The 14,851-nt window shown below is 39.4% G+C and overlaps 1 protein-coding gene across 2 annotated transcripts in view; it reads left to right on the top strand.

Moving 5' to 3' along the window:
• PIGU (phosphatidylinositol glycan anchor biosynthesis class U) overlaps nt 1-14,851 on the top strand; it is a 109,569-nt gene that overhangs the window by 25,556 nt on the left and 69,162 nt on the right. For both annotated transcript variants that reach the window (XM_059705945.1, XM_059705946.1), the window contains exon 2: nt 2,085-2,149. In XM_059705945.1, coding sequence (XP_059561928.1) covers nt 2,085-2,149 — 65 coding nt within the window. The remainder of the gene's footprint in view (nt 1-2,084; nt 2,150-14,851) is intronic.

Raw genomic sequence — 14,851 nt, 5'->3', positions numbered from 1 at the left:
GGAAACTGAGATTTAGAGAAGATAAGTAATTTGTCCCAGTTTCCCAGGTGACAAATGGTAATAAAGGTAGTAGTAATTCATATGTATGATGGTAAGAACTTAGATTTTATATATCTGCATATAATATTTGCATTTAATTTTTTGTTGAAGCCACTTGGTTCCTGCTTTCTTCTGGATACCATAAGACCCAAGACAGTATTAGGCCCTCCTTCCTCTGCTCTCTTAGCAGTTTATACATACCTCTATTAAGAGCATTTCTTTTTTTGTTTTTTATATTTTTATTAATTTCAGAGAAGGGAGGAGAGAGAGATGGAAACATCAGTGATGAGAGAGAATCATTGATTGGCTGCCTCCTGCATGCCCCACACTGGGGATTGAGCCCACAACCCAGGCATGTGCCCTAACCAGGAATTGAACCATGACCTCCTGGTTCATAAGTTTACTCTCAACCATTGAGCTATGCTGGCTGGGCTTAAGAGCATTTCTCATTTTATATCATAATTCTTTGTTTATATCTAGTTTCTCTACTGTATTATGAGTTCCTTGAAGATTAGAACTGTTTTAGTCATCCCTGAATTCTTTGTGTCTGGCATAGAGTAATTGCATAGTTAACTACTTATTGAGCAAACTAGAGGCCCAGTGGGGTCCTTCGGCCTGGCCAGCAATAGGGGCCAATCTGGGCCATGGGAGGTTGGCTTGGGGGAAGGCCCGAGGGAGGTTGGTTGGCAGGGGGAGGGACTGTGGGAGGTTGGTTGTGGGAGTGCACTGACCACCAGGGGGCAACTCCTGTGTTGAGCGTCAGCTCCTTGGTGGTTAGTGGGTATCATAGTGACCGGTCGACCAGTCGTTTGGTCGTTCAGTTGCTTAGGCTTTTATATATATAGATATTGAAGAAAAGAAACCATAAGATCTGGTTGCTTTTAGGATTGACAGGGTGAAGGATCCAAAATAAGGCAATGTAGTATGGTCATTAAGAGCACAGGGCAATGGGGGGATAAGCACACATTTGTAATACCTTAATCAATAAAGGGAAAAAAATAAAAATAAAAGAGCACAGGGTCTGGGATCTTAAAGAGGGTTTTAGTCCCTCTCTGCCTCTGCCACTTACTATCTGTATGATCTCCAACATCAGCTTTCTCATTTATAAAATAGGAAGTTATAATATGTACCCCATTAAATTAGATGATCCATGTTGAAGTTCTTAGCACAGTAATGAAAGTCAAAATGGCTAATTCTAAGATTTTGAGTTTCAATAATACGAAGAACAGTGATGAAACTGGCTGAAGTAAGTGAGTCAGAAACGATAGCAATTTAAATAAATCTCCATTAATGGACATTGGGATTATTTTTAATTTTTCCCCACTCTTGAGCATGGTAATGAACTTTCTTCTTTGGATAAATTGCCCTGAGAACAATCATTTCTGAGTCAAAAAGCATACACTTAAAAGGTACATATTGAAGAAAAATTAATGCAAATGTCAAACAAAGCACATAAGCAGCGGTTCTCAACCTGTGGGTCGCGAACAATGAAAATACATCCTGCATATCAGATATTTACATTATGATTCATAACAGTAGCAAAATTACAGTTATGAAGTAGCAACGAAAATAATTTTATGGTTGGGGGTCACCACAACATGAGGAACTGTATTAAAGGGTCACGGCATTAGGAAGGTTGCGAACCACTGTGAGTGATTGCTCCTTTCACCACCTATGAGCAATGTTTCTCACAAGTTTCTAATTTGTTATCTTACTGTGTTTTGAAATGGAGCAGAATATACATAAATGAAACAGTTTAAAGTAGGTGGAAGTTTCAAGGAGATCAAAGGAAATTTATAGTTTAATATAAAACGTTCCCATAATGAGTGGTTTGCCACAAGGGAAAGGGATACTGTATGGAAGAAAGCTCCCCATTATCAGAAATGTTCAAATTAAGACTTAGACCCACTTTCTGGGAATAAGGTTAAGGGGTTTAGATAAACTATAAGGCCTTTTTTTTTTTGTCCTGGGAGTATCTAACACTGGCTTATGGCCATCTGCATATGTCTTTGAAGTAAAATGAACTTGGATGTCTTACTTTTCAGTGGTTGAAGGCCTCTCACTGTTGGACTTGGGAGTGTCTCCATATTCAGGAGCAGTATTTCATGAAGTAAGTGTTCTTGTTTTCTTTTATGGGTACTAAGAGTAATTTATAGCCACAAATACCAAAGCCTAGCCTCCAGTTAGTACAAACATTTAAAAAGATCTATTTTTTGAAAATCATATTTAGAAATAGCCCTTTTGTACATGTCCTTCACATAAGAAGTTTTCATGGTTGCAGTAGAAATGATCCATATTAAGATTGGACTTTGGGGAGGCACATGAGACTTCTGTAGAGGTTACCATTTTTAATGGCAAGTGAATTATAAACAGTTCCCAGTTTCTGAATAGGTTGTATGCTAATTGGCATGTAATTGGTTCTTTGGAACATGTTTTCCCATGAAAATTGTGATAGCAATGTTGGTTTCTTAGAAAGCCCATAAAAGCCTATTTAACCCATAAAATTAGTTCGTAAGAATAATAAAATCACTCTTAATTCACCATTCTTGCTTGGGTTACCTGACAAATCTTTTTATTTTATTTTTAGCATTTGTTTTTAAATATATTTTTATTGATTTCAGAGAGGAAGGGAGAGGGAGAGAGAGATAGAAACATCAATGATGAGAGAATCATTGATTGGCTGCCTCCTACATGCCCCCTACTGGGAATTGAGCCCACAATCTGGGCATGTGCCCTGACCAGGAAATGAACCATGACCTCCTGGATCATAGGTAAATGCTCAATCACTGAGCCACGCCTGACGGGCTTGACAAGTCTTCCTGCATCATCTTGCTCCTTTATTCTGCAGTCAGAGCCATCTTTATAAAATGTGAATCTGATTTTGTCGTTGTCCTGCTTAGTACCTTTGAGTGCTCACCATTGACCTCAGGATGAAATGCAAACACCTTTTGGGACATAATGCCTGGTGGGCCCTACTTACCACATCAACCGTATTTCTTTCCATTCTTCTCTTCCTATTTTATTTTATTTTTATTTTTCAGAGAGAAAGGGAGAGGGATAGAGAGTTAGAAACATCGATGAGAGACAAACATCTATTAGCTGCCTCCTGCATGCCTCCTACTGGGGTTGGAGCCTGCAACCAAGGTACATGCCCTTGACCCGAATCAAACCCGGGACTCTTCAGTCCACAGGCCAACACTCTATCCCAGGGGTGGGCAACCTTTTTGTGAGTGCGTGCCAAAACCAGCAAAATCTCTGACTCAAAATTCTTCTGTGTGCCAACCCTAATTTTTTGAGAACATGTTACGCCTACTTGATATCTCTTAAGGTGTACATATGTGAAGAACCTTGAAGAAATAATAAAATTCATTCGAGCGACAAAAACACAGTATATGATGATGAAAAACACATTTATTTTTTAATGTATACATGTACACTGATAGTCCGGGAGAAAACTTTATGACTCCATTTGATATTATCAGTGGGACTTTTGCTGCTGCATCACAGATGACAGAGATTTTACATCAGGTTTATATTTCGTGACTTTCAGAGATATGCACGAGCTACTACTTTCATCCGTCAGGCTACTCCTATTATGAGACTTAACAAAATTCATCACTGAGAACAAAGATTCACAAGCGTATGTGGATGAAACCAAAACACTGGTCGGATCTAGGAAGGCAGGGAGAGTTAAGGCAGAGGCATAGAAATTGCTCTTCCCCTCTCTCATCAATCCATGTCTATGGTCTTTAAGATAACTTGTTATGTAAAATTACTTATTTATCTAAGATGCAACTACACTGAATTTATCTGACAAATAAAGAAGTCGATATTAAGAAAAAAATTGTAAATGGAAGATTATAAGAGAGGGTTTCGCGTGCCAGAAAAAGTTACTGGTGTGCCATGTTTGGCACTCATGCCAGGGGTTGCCCACCCCTGCGCTATCCACTGAGCCAAACCAGTTAGGGCCTTCCTATTCTTATTGACCATATTATTTTAAAGTAGAAGTTTTCTAATTTGACCATTTAATCCCCAAAATTTACAGATGTCTCCCTAATACCTACTTTGAGCACTATTTTTTTCTTTCATCTCATTTTCTAAAGCATTAAGTTAGTTCTCATGGAGATAACAATTGTCTTTTGCATTCATAATTCATTATCTTTGTATTGCTATCTAATCAAACCATAATAACAAGAACTACTAGCAGAAGTAGGTTAGGAATAATTTAAGAGAATAAGCACACAGTTCAGTTATTGGGAACAGGTTGTATGGGCATATCAGAGAGTAGCCCACTAGCCAGGAGGGCTCTGGGTGCTATAGGCCCTGGGCAGTATGTTTTCTAGACAGACTAGGAATCCCCTGAGAGAATCCTGACATACTTTCGTTATGCTCCAGCACCATATTATCTATGTATCTTTTTCATGCCATTGTCTCCTTATGGAGGGCCATTCTTCCTTTTTTGGGGGGTTTGTTCTCTATTCTGATATTAGCTTAGGTTTTACCCTTCCAGGAGCCATCACTCATCACCTTAGACTAGGTTTGATGTTCCTCCTGTATTTTGCAAAGTATCTTGTGCTTATCCTTTTTATGACTCATATCACACTCTTGAAATTACCTTTGTACATGTTTCGCCCATTATAATATATGCTCGTCAGAACAAGTACTGGCACCTTTTCATTTATTTTTTAATACTAGTGTGTAGCTCTATATCTGCATGTGTATTCTAATCCCTCCTTCCCTTCTCTCTTCCTTTAATAAAAACTTGTTAAATATATACCAAATGCCAGCTATGCTGCAAGGTGCTGGGGATACAGAACAAAATACAACCCTTGGCCTCATGGTACTTATATTTCTGAAAGAAACAGACAGTGAGTTTGTAAAAAAGCAAACATTTCAGAGCAAAGAATATCACCAGGGATAAGGAAGGTCATTTCATCACAATAAAGATGTCAATTCATCAAGAGGACATAGCAATTTAAAATTTTTATGTACTTAATGGCAGAGTTTTGAAATACATGAAAACTGATAGACCTGCAAGGAGAAATAGACAAATTTACAATTATAGTCAGAGATTTAAATATTCTTCTCTCAATGATTAATAGAATAAGCAGATATATAAAAGACTTGAAAAACACTATCCACCAACTTGACTGCATTGACATTTATGGAACATTCCATCTAATGAGAAAAACACATAATTTTTAAGTGTATATGAAACATTTGCAGGATAGATTATATTCTGAGCCATAGAATAAAACTCAATAAATTTAAAAGGATTGAAGTCATACAAAGTATATTCTCTATCTACTATGGAACTAAATAAAAAATTAGTATCAGAAAGATATCTGGAGAATCTCCAAATATTTAAAAATTAAGTAACTAATCCCTAAGTAACCCATGAATTAAAGAAGAAATCAGAAGGGAAATTAGAAAGTATTTTAAACTGAATGAAAATGAAAATACACCCTGTAAAAGTATATGGGATGTCACTAAAGTAGTACTTAGGGGGAAATTTACAGTTCTCAATGCCTATATGAGGAAAGAAAGGTCTCAAATGAATGACCTCAGTGCTACCTCAAGAGACTAGAAAAAGAAGATAAATTCAAAGTAAGCAAAATAAAAGAAATAAAGATCAGAGTAGAAAAAAATGAAATAGGAAACAGAAAAACAATAGAAAATTACTGAAACAAAGTTGGTTCTTTGGGATGAACATAAAATTGATAAATTTTGGGGGATGGTGGATAGGTTGTGGTGATGGTTTCATGAATGTATTCTTAGGTCAAAATTTATCAAATAGTATTTTATACTGATTTTTCCTCTATAAAGCTAAAGTTTAAAAAAATGAGATTTCAGTTAAGTGGTAAGTACATGTAGAAAATTAAAGTTGGGTAAAGGGAAAGAGTGACAGTCATATATGTGTTAATATTAGATAGTGTTCAGGGAATACTCTCTAAGGAAGTGAAATTTGAATAAGAGATCTAAATGAAGTGAGTAAGCTATATGATGTTCCTGATTTGGGAATGAGCTTGGCATTTGTGAATTGCAGAAAGATGGCCAGTGTTGCTAAGGCAGAATGAACAAAGAGGAAAATAATAGAGACAAATTTTGAGAAGAAGTTAGGGGCCAGATTATGTATAACTTTTTATAGACATGGTTAGGAATTTGGATTTTCTATCCATTTTTAATATAATTATTTTTAATATTTTTATTGGTTTCAGAGAGGAAGGGGGAGGGAGAAAGATAGAAACATCAACATGAGAGAGAATCATTGATCTGCTGCCCCCCACTGGGGATTGGGCCCACAACCCGGGTATGTGCCCTTGACGGGAATTGAACCCAGGACCCTTCAGTCCGAAAGCCGATGCTCTATCCACTGAGCAAGATTGGCTAGGGCAATATAATTATTTTTAATGTCCAGAGTTTGTAATAGGGGGGCCAGAGCTTCCTCCCAGATTCAAGTTTATAAAACCTTAATTGGCTGGTGAGGCCTATTGGAATACTTCTTATTTAATTTGGTTTCTGGGAGGACTTCATTCACATCCTCAATGGTCATTTGAGCAAATGGAATTATGTTCTTCATGTTCTCCAGCTCTTTCATGTTCTTCAGTCGTGATCTCTGAGGGAGACAAAAAAACTCAGCAAAACTTTAACATCTTTTTTTTTTCTTTAGTATCCACTTGGACAGTTTATTTATCTTCTGGCACAGGCATCTTCAGGACATTAAGCTTCTCAAAGCCATGTGCCAAGCTGGCCTTCACCCATGACCTTGTAGTAATCCCAATCAATAGCAGTGGATTCTCAGGTAGAGTAGCTAACCTGGAGGTAAGGATCTCATTTTGGGATTTCAGTGAGTTTTATTTTATTTTATTTATTTATTTTTTAAATATATTTTATTGATTTTTTACAGAGAGGAAGGGAGAGAGATAGAGTGTTAGAAACATTGATGAGAGAGAAACATCGATCAGCTGCCTCCTGCACATCTCCCACTGGGGACGTGCCCGCAACCCAGGTACATGCCCTTGACCGGAATCGAACCCAGGACCCTTGAGTCCGCAGGCTGACGCTCTATCCACTGAGCCAAACCGGCTTCGGCAAGTTTTAGAACAAGTTTTCACCCAGCCATCATGAGATCTTTCAACAACCCCACTGTCCACAATAGCAAGTAGATTTTACTTTTACATATTGAAAGACTTTTAAACCAGGAAAGAAGTGTTCATATTTATTTTACATTTGATAAATATTGTTGTGGACACTGTGAGGAAAATTGAATCTAGGGGCAAGAAGTGAAGCAAGGAAGAAATGGTGAGGATACTTATGCAGTAGTCTAAGCAGGATGACGGTGGCTTGGAACTAGGGTGGTAACAATTAATATGATGAAAAATTATTAGATTCTTTAAAAAGTGATAGATTCAAGTTATATTTTTAGAGGTAGACTTGTTAGTAAATTGGATGCAAGATATGAAGGCAAGAGAGGATTTTAAAGATAGCAGACTTTTGTCCTAAGCAGTTGAGTGAATGGTGGTGTTATTTAACGAGATGAAGCATACTAAAGGAGGAACAGGTTTTAGTGGGGTGGAAAAAGAGTTCAGATTTTACCATGTGACTTTTGAAGTGCTTATTAGATATCCAAATGGTAGCGTTAAAGCAATTGGTTATACCAATGTGAAATGCAAGAAGACAGGTCCAGGCTGGAGGTATAAAATTGGGATCAATCTATAGATGATATTTGAAAACATTAGACTGGATGCCATTACCTAGCATGATAGCCAGCTTCCATCCAAGATGTCCCCTAAAGATTTCCAACTTCTGGTATTCACAGCATGTAATCTCTTTCTCATTGTACCAAAGTTGGTTTGTGTGACCAGTGGAATATGGCAGAAATGGTGGTGTGTCACTTCCTAGATTAGGTTATAAAAGACACTGCAACTTCTATCTTAGACTTCTGCAGCTTCTTTCTCTCTCTCGGATCACTTGCTCTGGGGGAAGCCATGTCATGACCAACCTTATGGAGAAGCCTTTATGATGAGGAACTGAATCTTCCTGTCAACAGCTAAATGAGTAAGCTTAGAAGCAGATACTCAAACCCCTTTAGAGACTGCAACTTCATGAGAGACTCTGTGCCAGAGCCACCCAAATAAGCCACTCCTGGATTCCTGACTCTCAGACACTGTGTGAGATAATAAATGTGTGTTGTTTTAAGATAAGTTTTAGGATAATTTGTTACAGAGAAATAGATCACTAAGACTCATAGGGAGTAAATTTACATAAAGAAGAATACAGATACCTAGAGCACTCCAATATATCGATGTTGGGAAGGTGAAGAGGAACTAGCAAATAAAGTTGAAAAGGAGGAATGTTAAGATAATGTAGTACATGGAAGCCAGATGAATGAAGTGCTTTAAGGAGGGAGTGAAAACTGTGTCAACTGTTATTGCAAGATGGGGAAAATTTGGACTGAAGATTGATTTGCCCAAATTGAGATCTTTAAAGACTTTGGCAACAACATTTTCAGTGGACTATTGGGACGAGACTGATTAAAGTATACTGAGGCAGATATAACCTTTGTGAAGAGTTTTGCTCTAAAAGAGGCCAGAGAAATGGTATGGTAGCTAGAGGAGATATCTATGAAGACTTTTAAAATATTAGTATCTGCATATTTAATTGCTATTGGAAATAATTCTATGGATCAAGAAGTTGATAATGTTAGAAAGAGATGATAATTGAATGAACCGTGTCTTTGAGGAGGCAAGAAGGAATGGGATCCAGTTGATAGGTGGAGGATTTGGCTTTAGATAAGAAAAAAGGAAATTCATCACTGTTAATATGAGACAGGTAGAAAATATAGGTATAGATATAGAAAGTTGGTCAACTGGGTAATAGGAAAATAAGATATTTCTCATTCAATTGCTTCTCTTAGTGGAATAAGAAATGAGCTTGTTGGTTGAAAGTAAGAAGTGGGGAGGGAGGTTGGTGGTTGAGGAGAGGGGAAGATATGAAATAGTCCTTTCAGAAAGTGTATGTTGAATGAATAAATGGAAGAGCTATGTCTAACCTCTTAACCATAGTTTAAAATGTCATTTCTCTGGGAAAATGCATTCTTAGATACAATGAGGAAGGCTAGAACACATTGTTACTCTTTTTCAGGGGTGTGTGTGTGTGTGTGTGTGTGTGTGTGTATGCACATGCACTTGTATAAAAGAGGATAAAGGCATGAGATAGTGATTTCTAGCTAGAAGAAGCATGTTAACTCATTCTTTACATGTATAAAATAATCCCTTTAGGACTGTTAATTTTTTTAAACATATATTTTATTGATTTTTTTACAGAGAGAAAGGGAGAGGGATAGAGAGTCAGAAACATCGATCAGCTGCCTCCTGCACACCCCGCACTGGGGATCGAACCTGGGACCCTTCAGTCCGCAGGCCGATGCTCTATCCACTGAGCCAAACCGGTTAGGGCTAGGACTGTTAATTTTTAAGAACTCTGAATGAAGGGGCAAAACAGCTGCTTCCCTCAAACACAGGGGAGACAACTTCAAACTCAGAGCCCTTTGCTCCTCATTCATGATTATGGGTTAATTTTCTTATAAGCTGGGTGTTCATAAATTTATAGCCAGCTGTATTTTAGTATTTTGGAGTAATCAACACTAATAAAAGAGAAAAATGGTAATTGGCGTACGAGCTACCCTTTTCATTGGCTAATCAGGGCTATATGCAAATTAACTGCCAACTAAGATTGGCAGTTAACTGCCAACAAGATGGAGGTTAATTTGCATATGTAGGCACAATGCAGGGAGGCGAAAGGGAAAGCAGGAAGAAGCCCCCTGCCACTGACAGTGATCGGAAACCCAGGGGGGAGCTAAGAGCTGGGGGGCAGGGCAAAGGCGGCACTAGGGCCGCCTTTGCCCTGCCCCCCAGCCATGATCAGAGAATCAGGTGCCTTTGCTGCCCTGGCCAGTGATAGCAGGAAGTAGGGGTGGGGCCAGTGATGGGAGCTGGGCACGGTCGAAGCTGGCAGTCCCGGGAGCTAGGGGTCCCTTGCCTGGGCCTAAAGCGGAGCCCACGATCGCGGGGCTGCTGCAGCTGCAGGTCCCCGCTGCCTGGGCCGGATGCCTCGGCCAGAGGCGTTAGGCCTGGGCAGGGGCGGAGCCTGCAACCGCGGGGAGCTGGGGGTCCCCTGCCCAGGCCTGACACCTCTGCCGGAGGCCTCAGGCCTGGTCAAGGGGCCGATCCGGTGATTGGTGATCAGAGGGTGATGAGGGTCAACTCCTCTGGCCGAGGCATCAGGCCTGGGTGGGGGGCTGGGGGTCCCCTGCCTAGGCCTGATGCCTGGGCCAGAGGCATCAGGCCTGGGTGGGGGGGCGGTGCCGGGGATTGGGGGGATATGATGGTCCCCTTGCCCAGGCCTGAAGCCTGGGTCAGAGGCGTCAGGCTTGGGCGGGGGGTGGAGCAAGCGTTCAGAGGGAGATGGGGGTCCCCTGCCCAGGCATGATTCCTGGGCCAGAGGCCTCAGGCCTGGGCGGGGGTCAGAGCCAGTGATCGGGGGGAAATGGGGGTCCCCTGCCCAAGCCTGACACCTTTGGCGGAGGCGTCAGGCCTGGGCAAGGGGCCAATCCTGCAATTGGAGGGTGATGGGGGTCAACGCCTGAGGGCTCCCAGTATGTGAGAGGGGGCAGGCTGGGCTGAGGGACACTCCCCCCCCCCCCCACCCAGTGCACGAATTTCGTGCACCGGGCCCCTAGTAAAATATAAATAAATAAAATTATGTCAAGCCAAATGAAAAGAATACTTTTGAAAAGAAAGTCCATCATTGCTTTGCATTGTTAATCTTCAACAGATTTTAGTTCTTAGGGAAAGGTGAGAATAGGTGAAAGTGGAGAAGGAAAATCTGTACAGGAGAGAAAAAAGGAATTTAGCAACCACAGGTTAGATTTAATGACTTCCTTCAACAGATGTGCTGTGTTCTATGTTTAGCTAAGTATTGATTGTTAAATTGTGAATTTAACAACCTTTATTGGGAGTGTAGGCTTCTCTATAATAGTATTATATGCAGTTAAACTATTGCATATATGTTAGTTCATAATGGAAACCAGCCCATTTACTGATAGGCTTTTTGAGAACTATTTGTTCTGATATTTCTGAGACTAATTTAGAGCCATTCTAAACTATCTGAAACATCAAAACACTTTGAAAGGAGGCTATTGGTAATATAAATATCAAGTTACTACTTTTTACTAACAAAGATAAATGGGGAAAAAAGAATCCATTAGTAGATAGTTGTAAAAGCTTAATTCTTTTAGAACTTTGAAAGGCAAAGCTGATGCCCCCATTTTCAAAAAGAGGTAAAAAGTTGATCTCAGGTAGCTAATATTTTGAGGTTTACTGTATGCTAAGTACTTTGTGCAAATTACACTTCATCCTTCCAAGAACCCTGTGAAATAGGTCACTATTCTTATTTTACAGCTGAGGAAACTAAGGCTCAGAGGGGAAACAACTTGTCCAAAGGTACACAGGTGAAACTTGGTTTTAATATACTTCTATTGATTTCAGAGAGGAAGGGAGAAAGAGAGATGGGAACATCAATGATGAGAGAGAATCATTGATTGGCTGCCTCCTGCACACCCCGAATTGGGGATCAAGCCTGGACCCCGGGCATGTGCCCTTCAGTCTGCAGGTCAATGCTCTATCCACAGAGCCAAACCAGCTAGTGCAGTGGTTCTCAACCTTCCTAATGCTGTGACCCTTTAATACAGTTCCTCATGTTGTGGTGACCCCCAACCATAAAATTATTTTCGTTGCTACTTCATAACTGTAATTTTGCTACTGTTATGAATCGTAATGTAAATATCTGATATGCAGGATGTATTTTCATTGTTACAAATTGAACATAATTAAAGCATAGTGATTAATCACAAAAACAATATGTCATTATATATGTGTTTTCCAATGGTCTTAGGTGAGCCCTGTGAAAGGGTCGTTCGACCCCAAAGGGGTCTCGACCCACAGTTTGAGAACTGCTGAGCTAGTGGAACCTGGTTTTAAACTTGTGTCTGATTCCAAAGCTACCTTGTTCTCACTACAAAGCCTGTCGATGACCTTTACAATATGATAGGACACATTTTTGTGTGTATTTGGGTTTGGGAAGAGGCGCTCCTGAGTCACCAGCATGGACTCACTAAAACCAAGTCATGCACTTTCCTATTACAGTAGCAGACCAACCCTCCTCCATAGAACAATTAGAAAAGCAGGATGAATACAAAAAAACATCTGCTTGAAGTCACTGGAAAGTACCAAGATAGCCAAGATTTAAGAGGCCGAGGTTCCAGAGAAGAAAGTACAAAATGTGAGACTGACATTCCGAGCTGCTTTCTCCTTGATGCATTTACCAATTTATAAGAGGCACAGGCTGAGAGGCAGAAAAACAGAACAGAAATTGGCTGGTAGAAGGTTAAGGAATTATTGGCGATCTTATGGTGCTCGGGAATATGAATTTGAATGCATGGCTAACCAAGGTGGCAGGGCTCTGGTAGAGGACTTGGCTTTCACTTGGGCCCTCTGAAGGACTATTCTCAAGAAAGAAGGGTAGATATTATTATAGACTAGTTTTGTAAAGACTGAATCCAGCTTCTAATTTGCTAAACCCCTGATTAGATTAATGTGATATTATTCTATTCTAATTGCTTGCCAGAACTTAAAGAAATCCTTTCTGGCCTGACTGGTGTGGTTCAGTGGTTGAGTGTCAACCCATGCACCACAGGTCACTGGTGAGATTCCCTAGTCAAGAAACAAACATGCCCGAGTTGACCCCTCAGTAGGGGCCTGCAGGAGGCAGCCGACTGATGTTCTCTCTCTCCCATTGGCTTTTCTATCTCTTCCTCTCCCTTCCTTTCACTCTCTAAAACAACAACAAAACAAAACACCAAAAAACACACACAAAATAACAAAAACCTTTCTGAAGGAAAATAGCCTCATTTAGAATCTCTGCAATTTTTCATACACAAATGTTCATCATTCAGTCCAAAATTACTAAGCATAATAAGTGGCAGGGAAAAAAAGCAATAAAAACATTCACAGGTGATCTAGATATTGAGTTATCAAATTTGGATTTTAAAATACATAACTGCAACCAATAGTTAATATGTTCAAAAAAGAGATGCCAAGACAGAGAATTTTACCAGGGAACTGTAATATGTAAGAATGAATCAAATGGAAATTCTAGAACTGGAAAACAGAATAACAAATTAAGACTTTAATAGCAGGTTATACAAAGGTAAAGAAAGGATTAGTGACCTGGAAGATAGGTCTGTAGAAAATATTCAGATTGGAACTTGGAGAGAAAAGGATAAAAAACGGAGAAAAAAAAGAGCTTTATGAGACACAGCAAAAAAGGTTTAACATACATACAAATGGAGTCCCAGCATGGGAAAAGAGACAGAATGAGGCAGAAACACTATTTAAAGGGGTGGCTGGAAGTTTTTTCAATGTTTTTGAGAGATTTTAATCCCAAAGCCCTATAAACACAAGCAGGATAAATTAAAAGGAAAGCATACATCATAAAAACTGCCCCAAACCAAAGATATTAAAAGTAGCCAAAGAATAGTAAAATGGAAACTAACTTTTCACCAACAAAAGTGGTGGAATTCAAAAGACAATGGAGAGTTAGAATTACCTGCCAACATAGAATTCTGTATTAAGTGAAAATATCTCTCAGAAATGAAGGCAAAATAAAGGGACTTTCAAGCAAATGAAAACTGATAAGGCTCTGGCCGAGTAGCTGAGTTGGTTAAAGAGCATCATCCCAAAAAATCAGGATTGCGGGTTAGATCCTGATTAGGGCACATACAAGAATCAACCTATGAATGCATAAATAAGTGAAACAACAAATCAGTGTTTCTCTTTCTAAAAAAAAAAAAAAAAAATCAATAAAAAATTTAAAAATAGATAGAATTTGTTGCCAAGACTGTTGCATTAAAATAATACAAAAGAGCAGAAGGATTATGTCCTTTACAGCATCATGAAATATAGGAAGGAGTAAATAACAATGAAAATGGTAAAAATGTGGGTAAATCTACATAAATATTTACTGTATAAAATAATGTCTTGTGGGTTTTATATATAGAATTAAAGTTGTAACAACAGTAATACAAAAGACTGGGAGGAGCTATATGGAGTTAAAGTGTTCAGAGGTCTTTATATTGTCTAGGAAGTAGGAAAGGTAATAATTTATATTATATTCTAATTAAAGCCAATGATTTACATCATAATGTGAAGGTTTACCATTGAAAGAATAGTAGCTAAATATATAGGGTGGGGCAAAAGTAGGCTTACAGTTGTTTGTATGGAAAATAATAATAAATAATAATACAAGAATAAACTCTTACCCTGGCTGGTTTGGCTCAGTGGTTAGAGTGTCCACCCTTGGACTGAAGGGTCACTGGTTTGATTCCCAGTTAAGAGCACGTACCTCGGGCCCTAACCAGTTTGGCTCAGTGGATTAGAGTGTTGGCCTGCGGACTGAAGGGTCCCAGATTCGATTCCGGTCAAGGGCATGTACCTTGGTTGCGGGCACATCCCCCGTAGGGGGTGTGCAGGAGGCAGCTGATTGATGTTTCTCTCTCATCGATGTTTCTAACTCTCTACCCCTCTCCCTTCCTCTCTGTAAAAAATCAATAAAATACATTTTTTTTTAAAAAGAGCACGTACCTTGGTTGTAGGTTCCCCAGCCCCGGTAAGAGTGTGTGGAGGAGGCAACCAATTGATGTGTCTCTTTTACATCTATTTTTCTCTCTCTCTCCTCCTCCTCCCTCCCTTCC

This window comes from Myotis daubentonii, chromosome 8, assembly GCF_963259705.1.
Source record: "Myotis daubentonii chromosome 8, mMyoDau2.1, whole genome shotgun sequence".
NCBI lineage: Eukaryota > Metazoa > Chordata > Mammalia > Chiroptera > Vespertilionidae > Myotis > Myotis daubentonii.
This window is presented reverse-complemented; position numbering and strand designations above follow the sequence as displayed.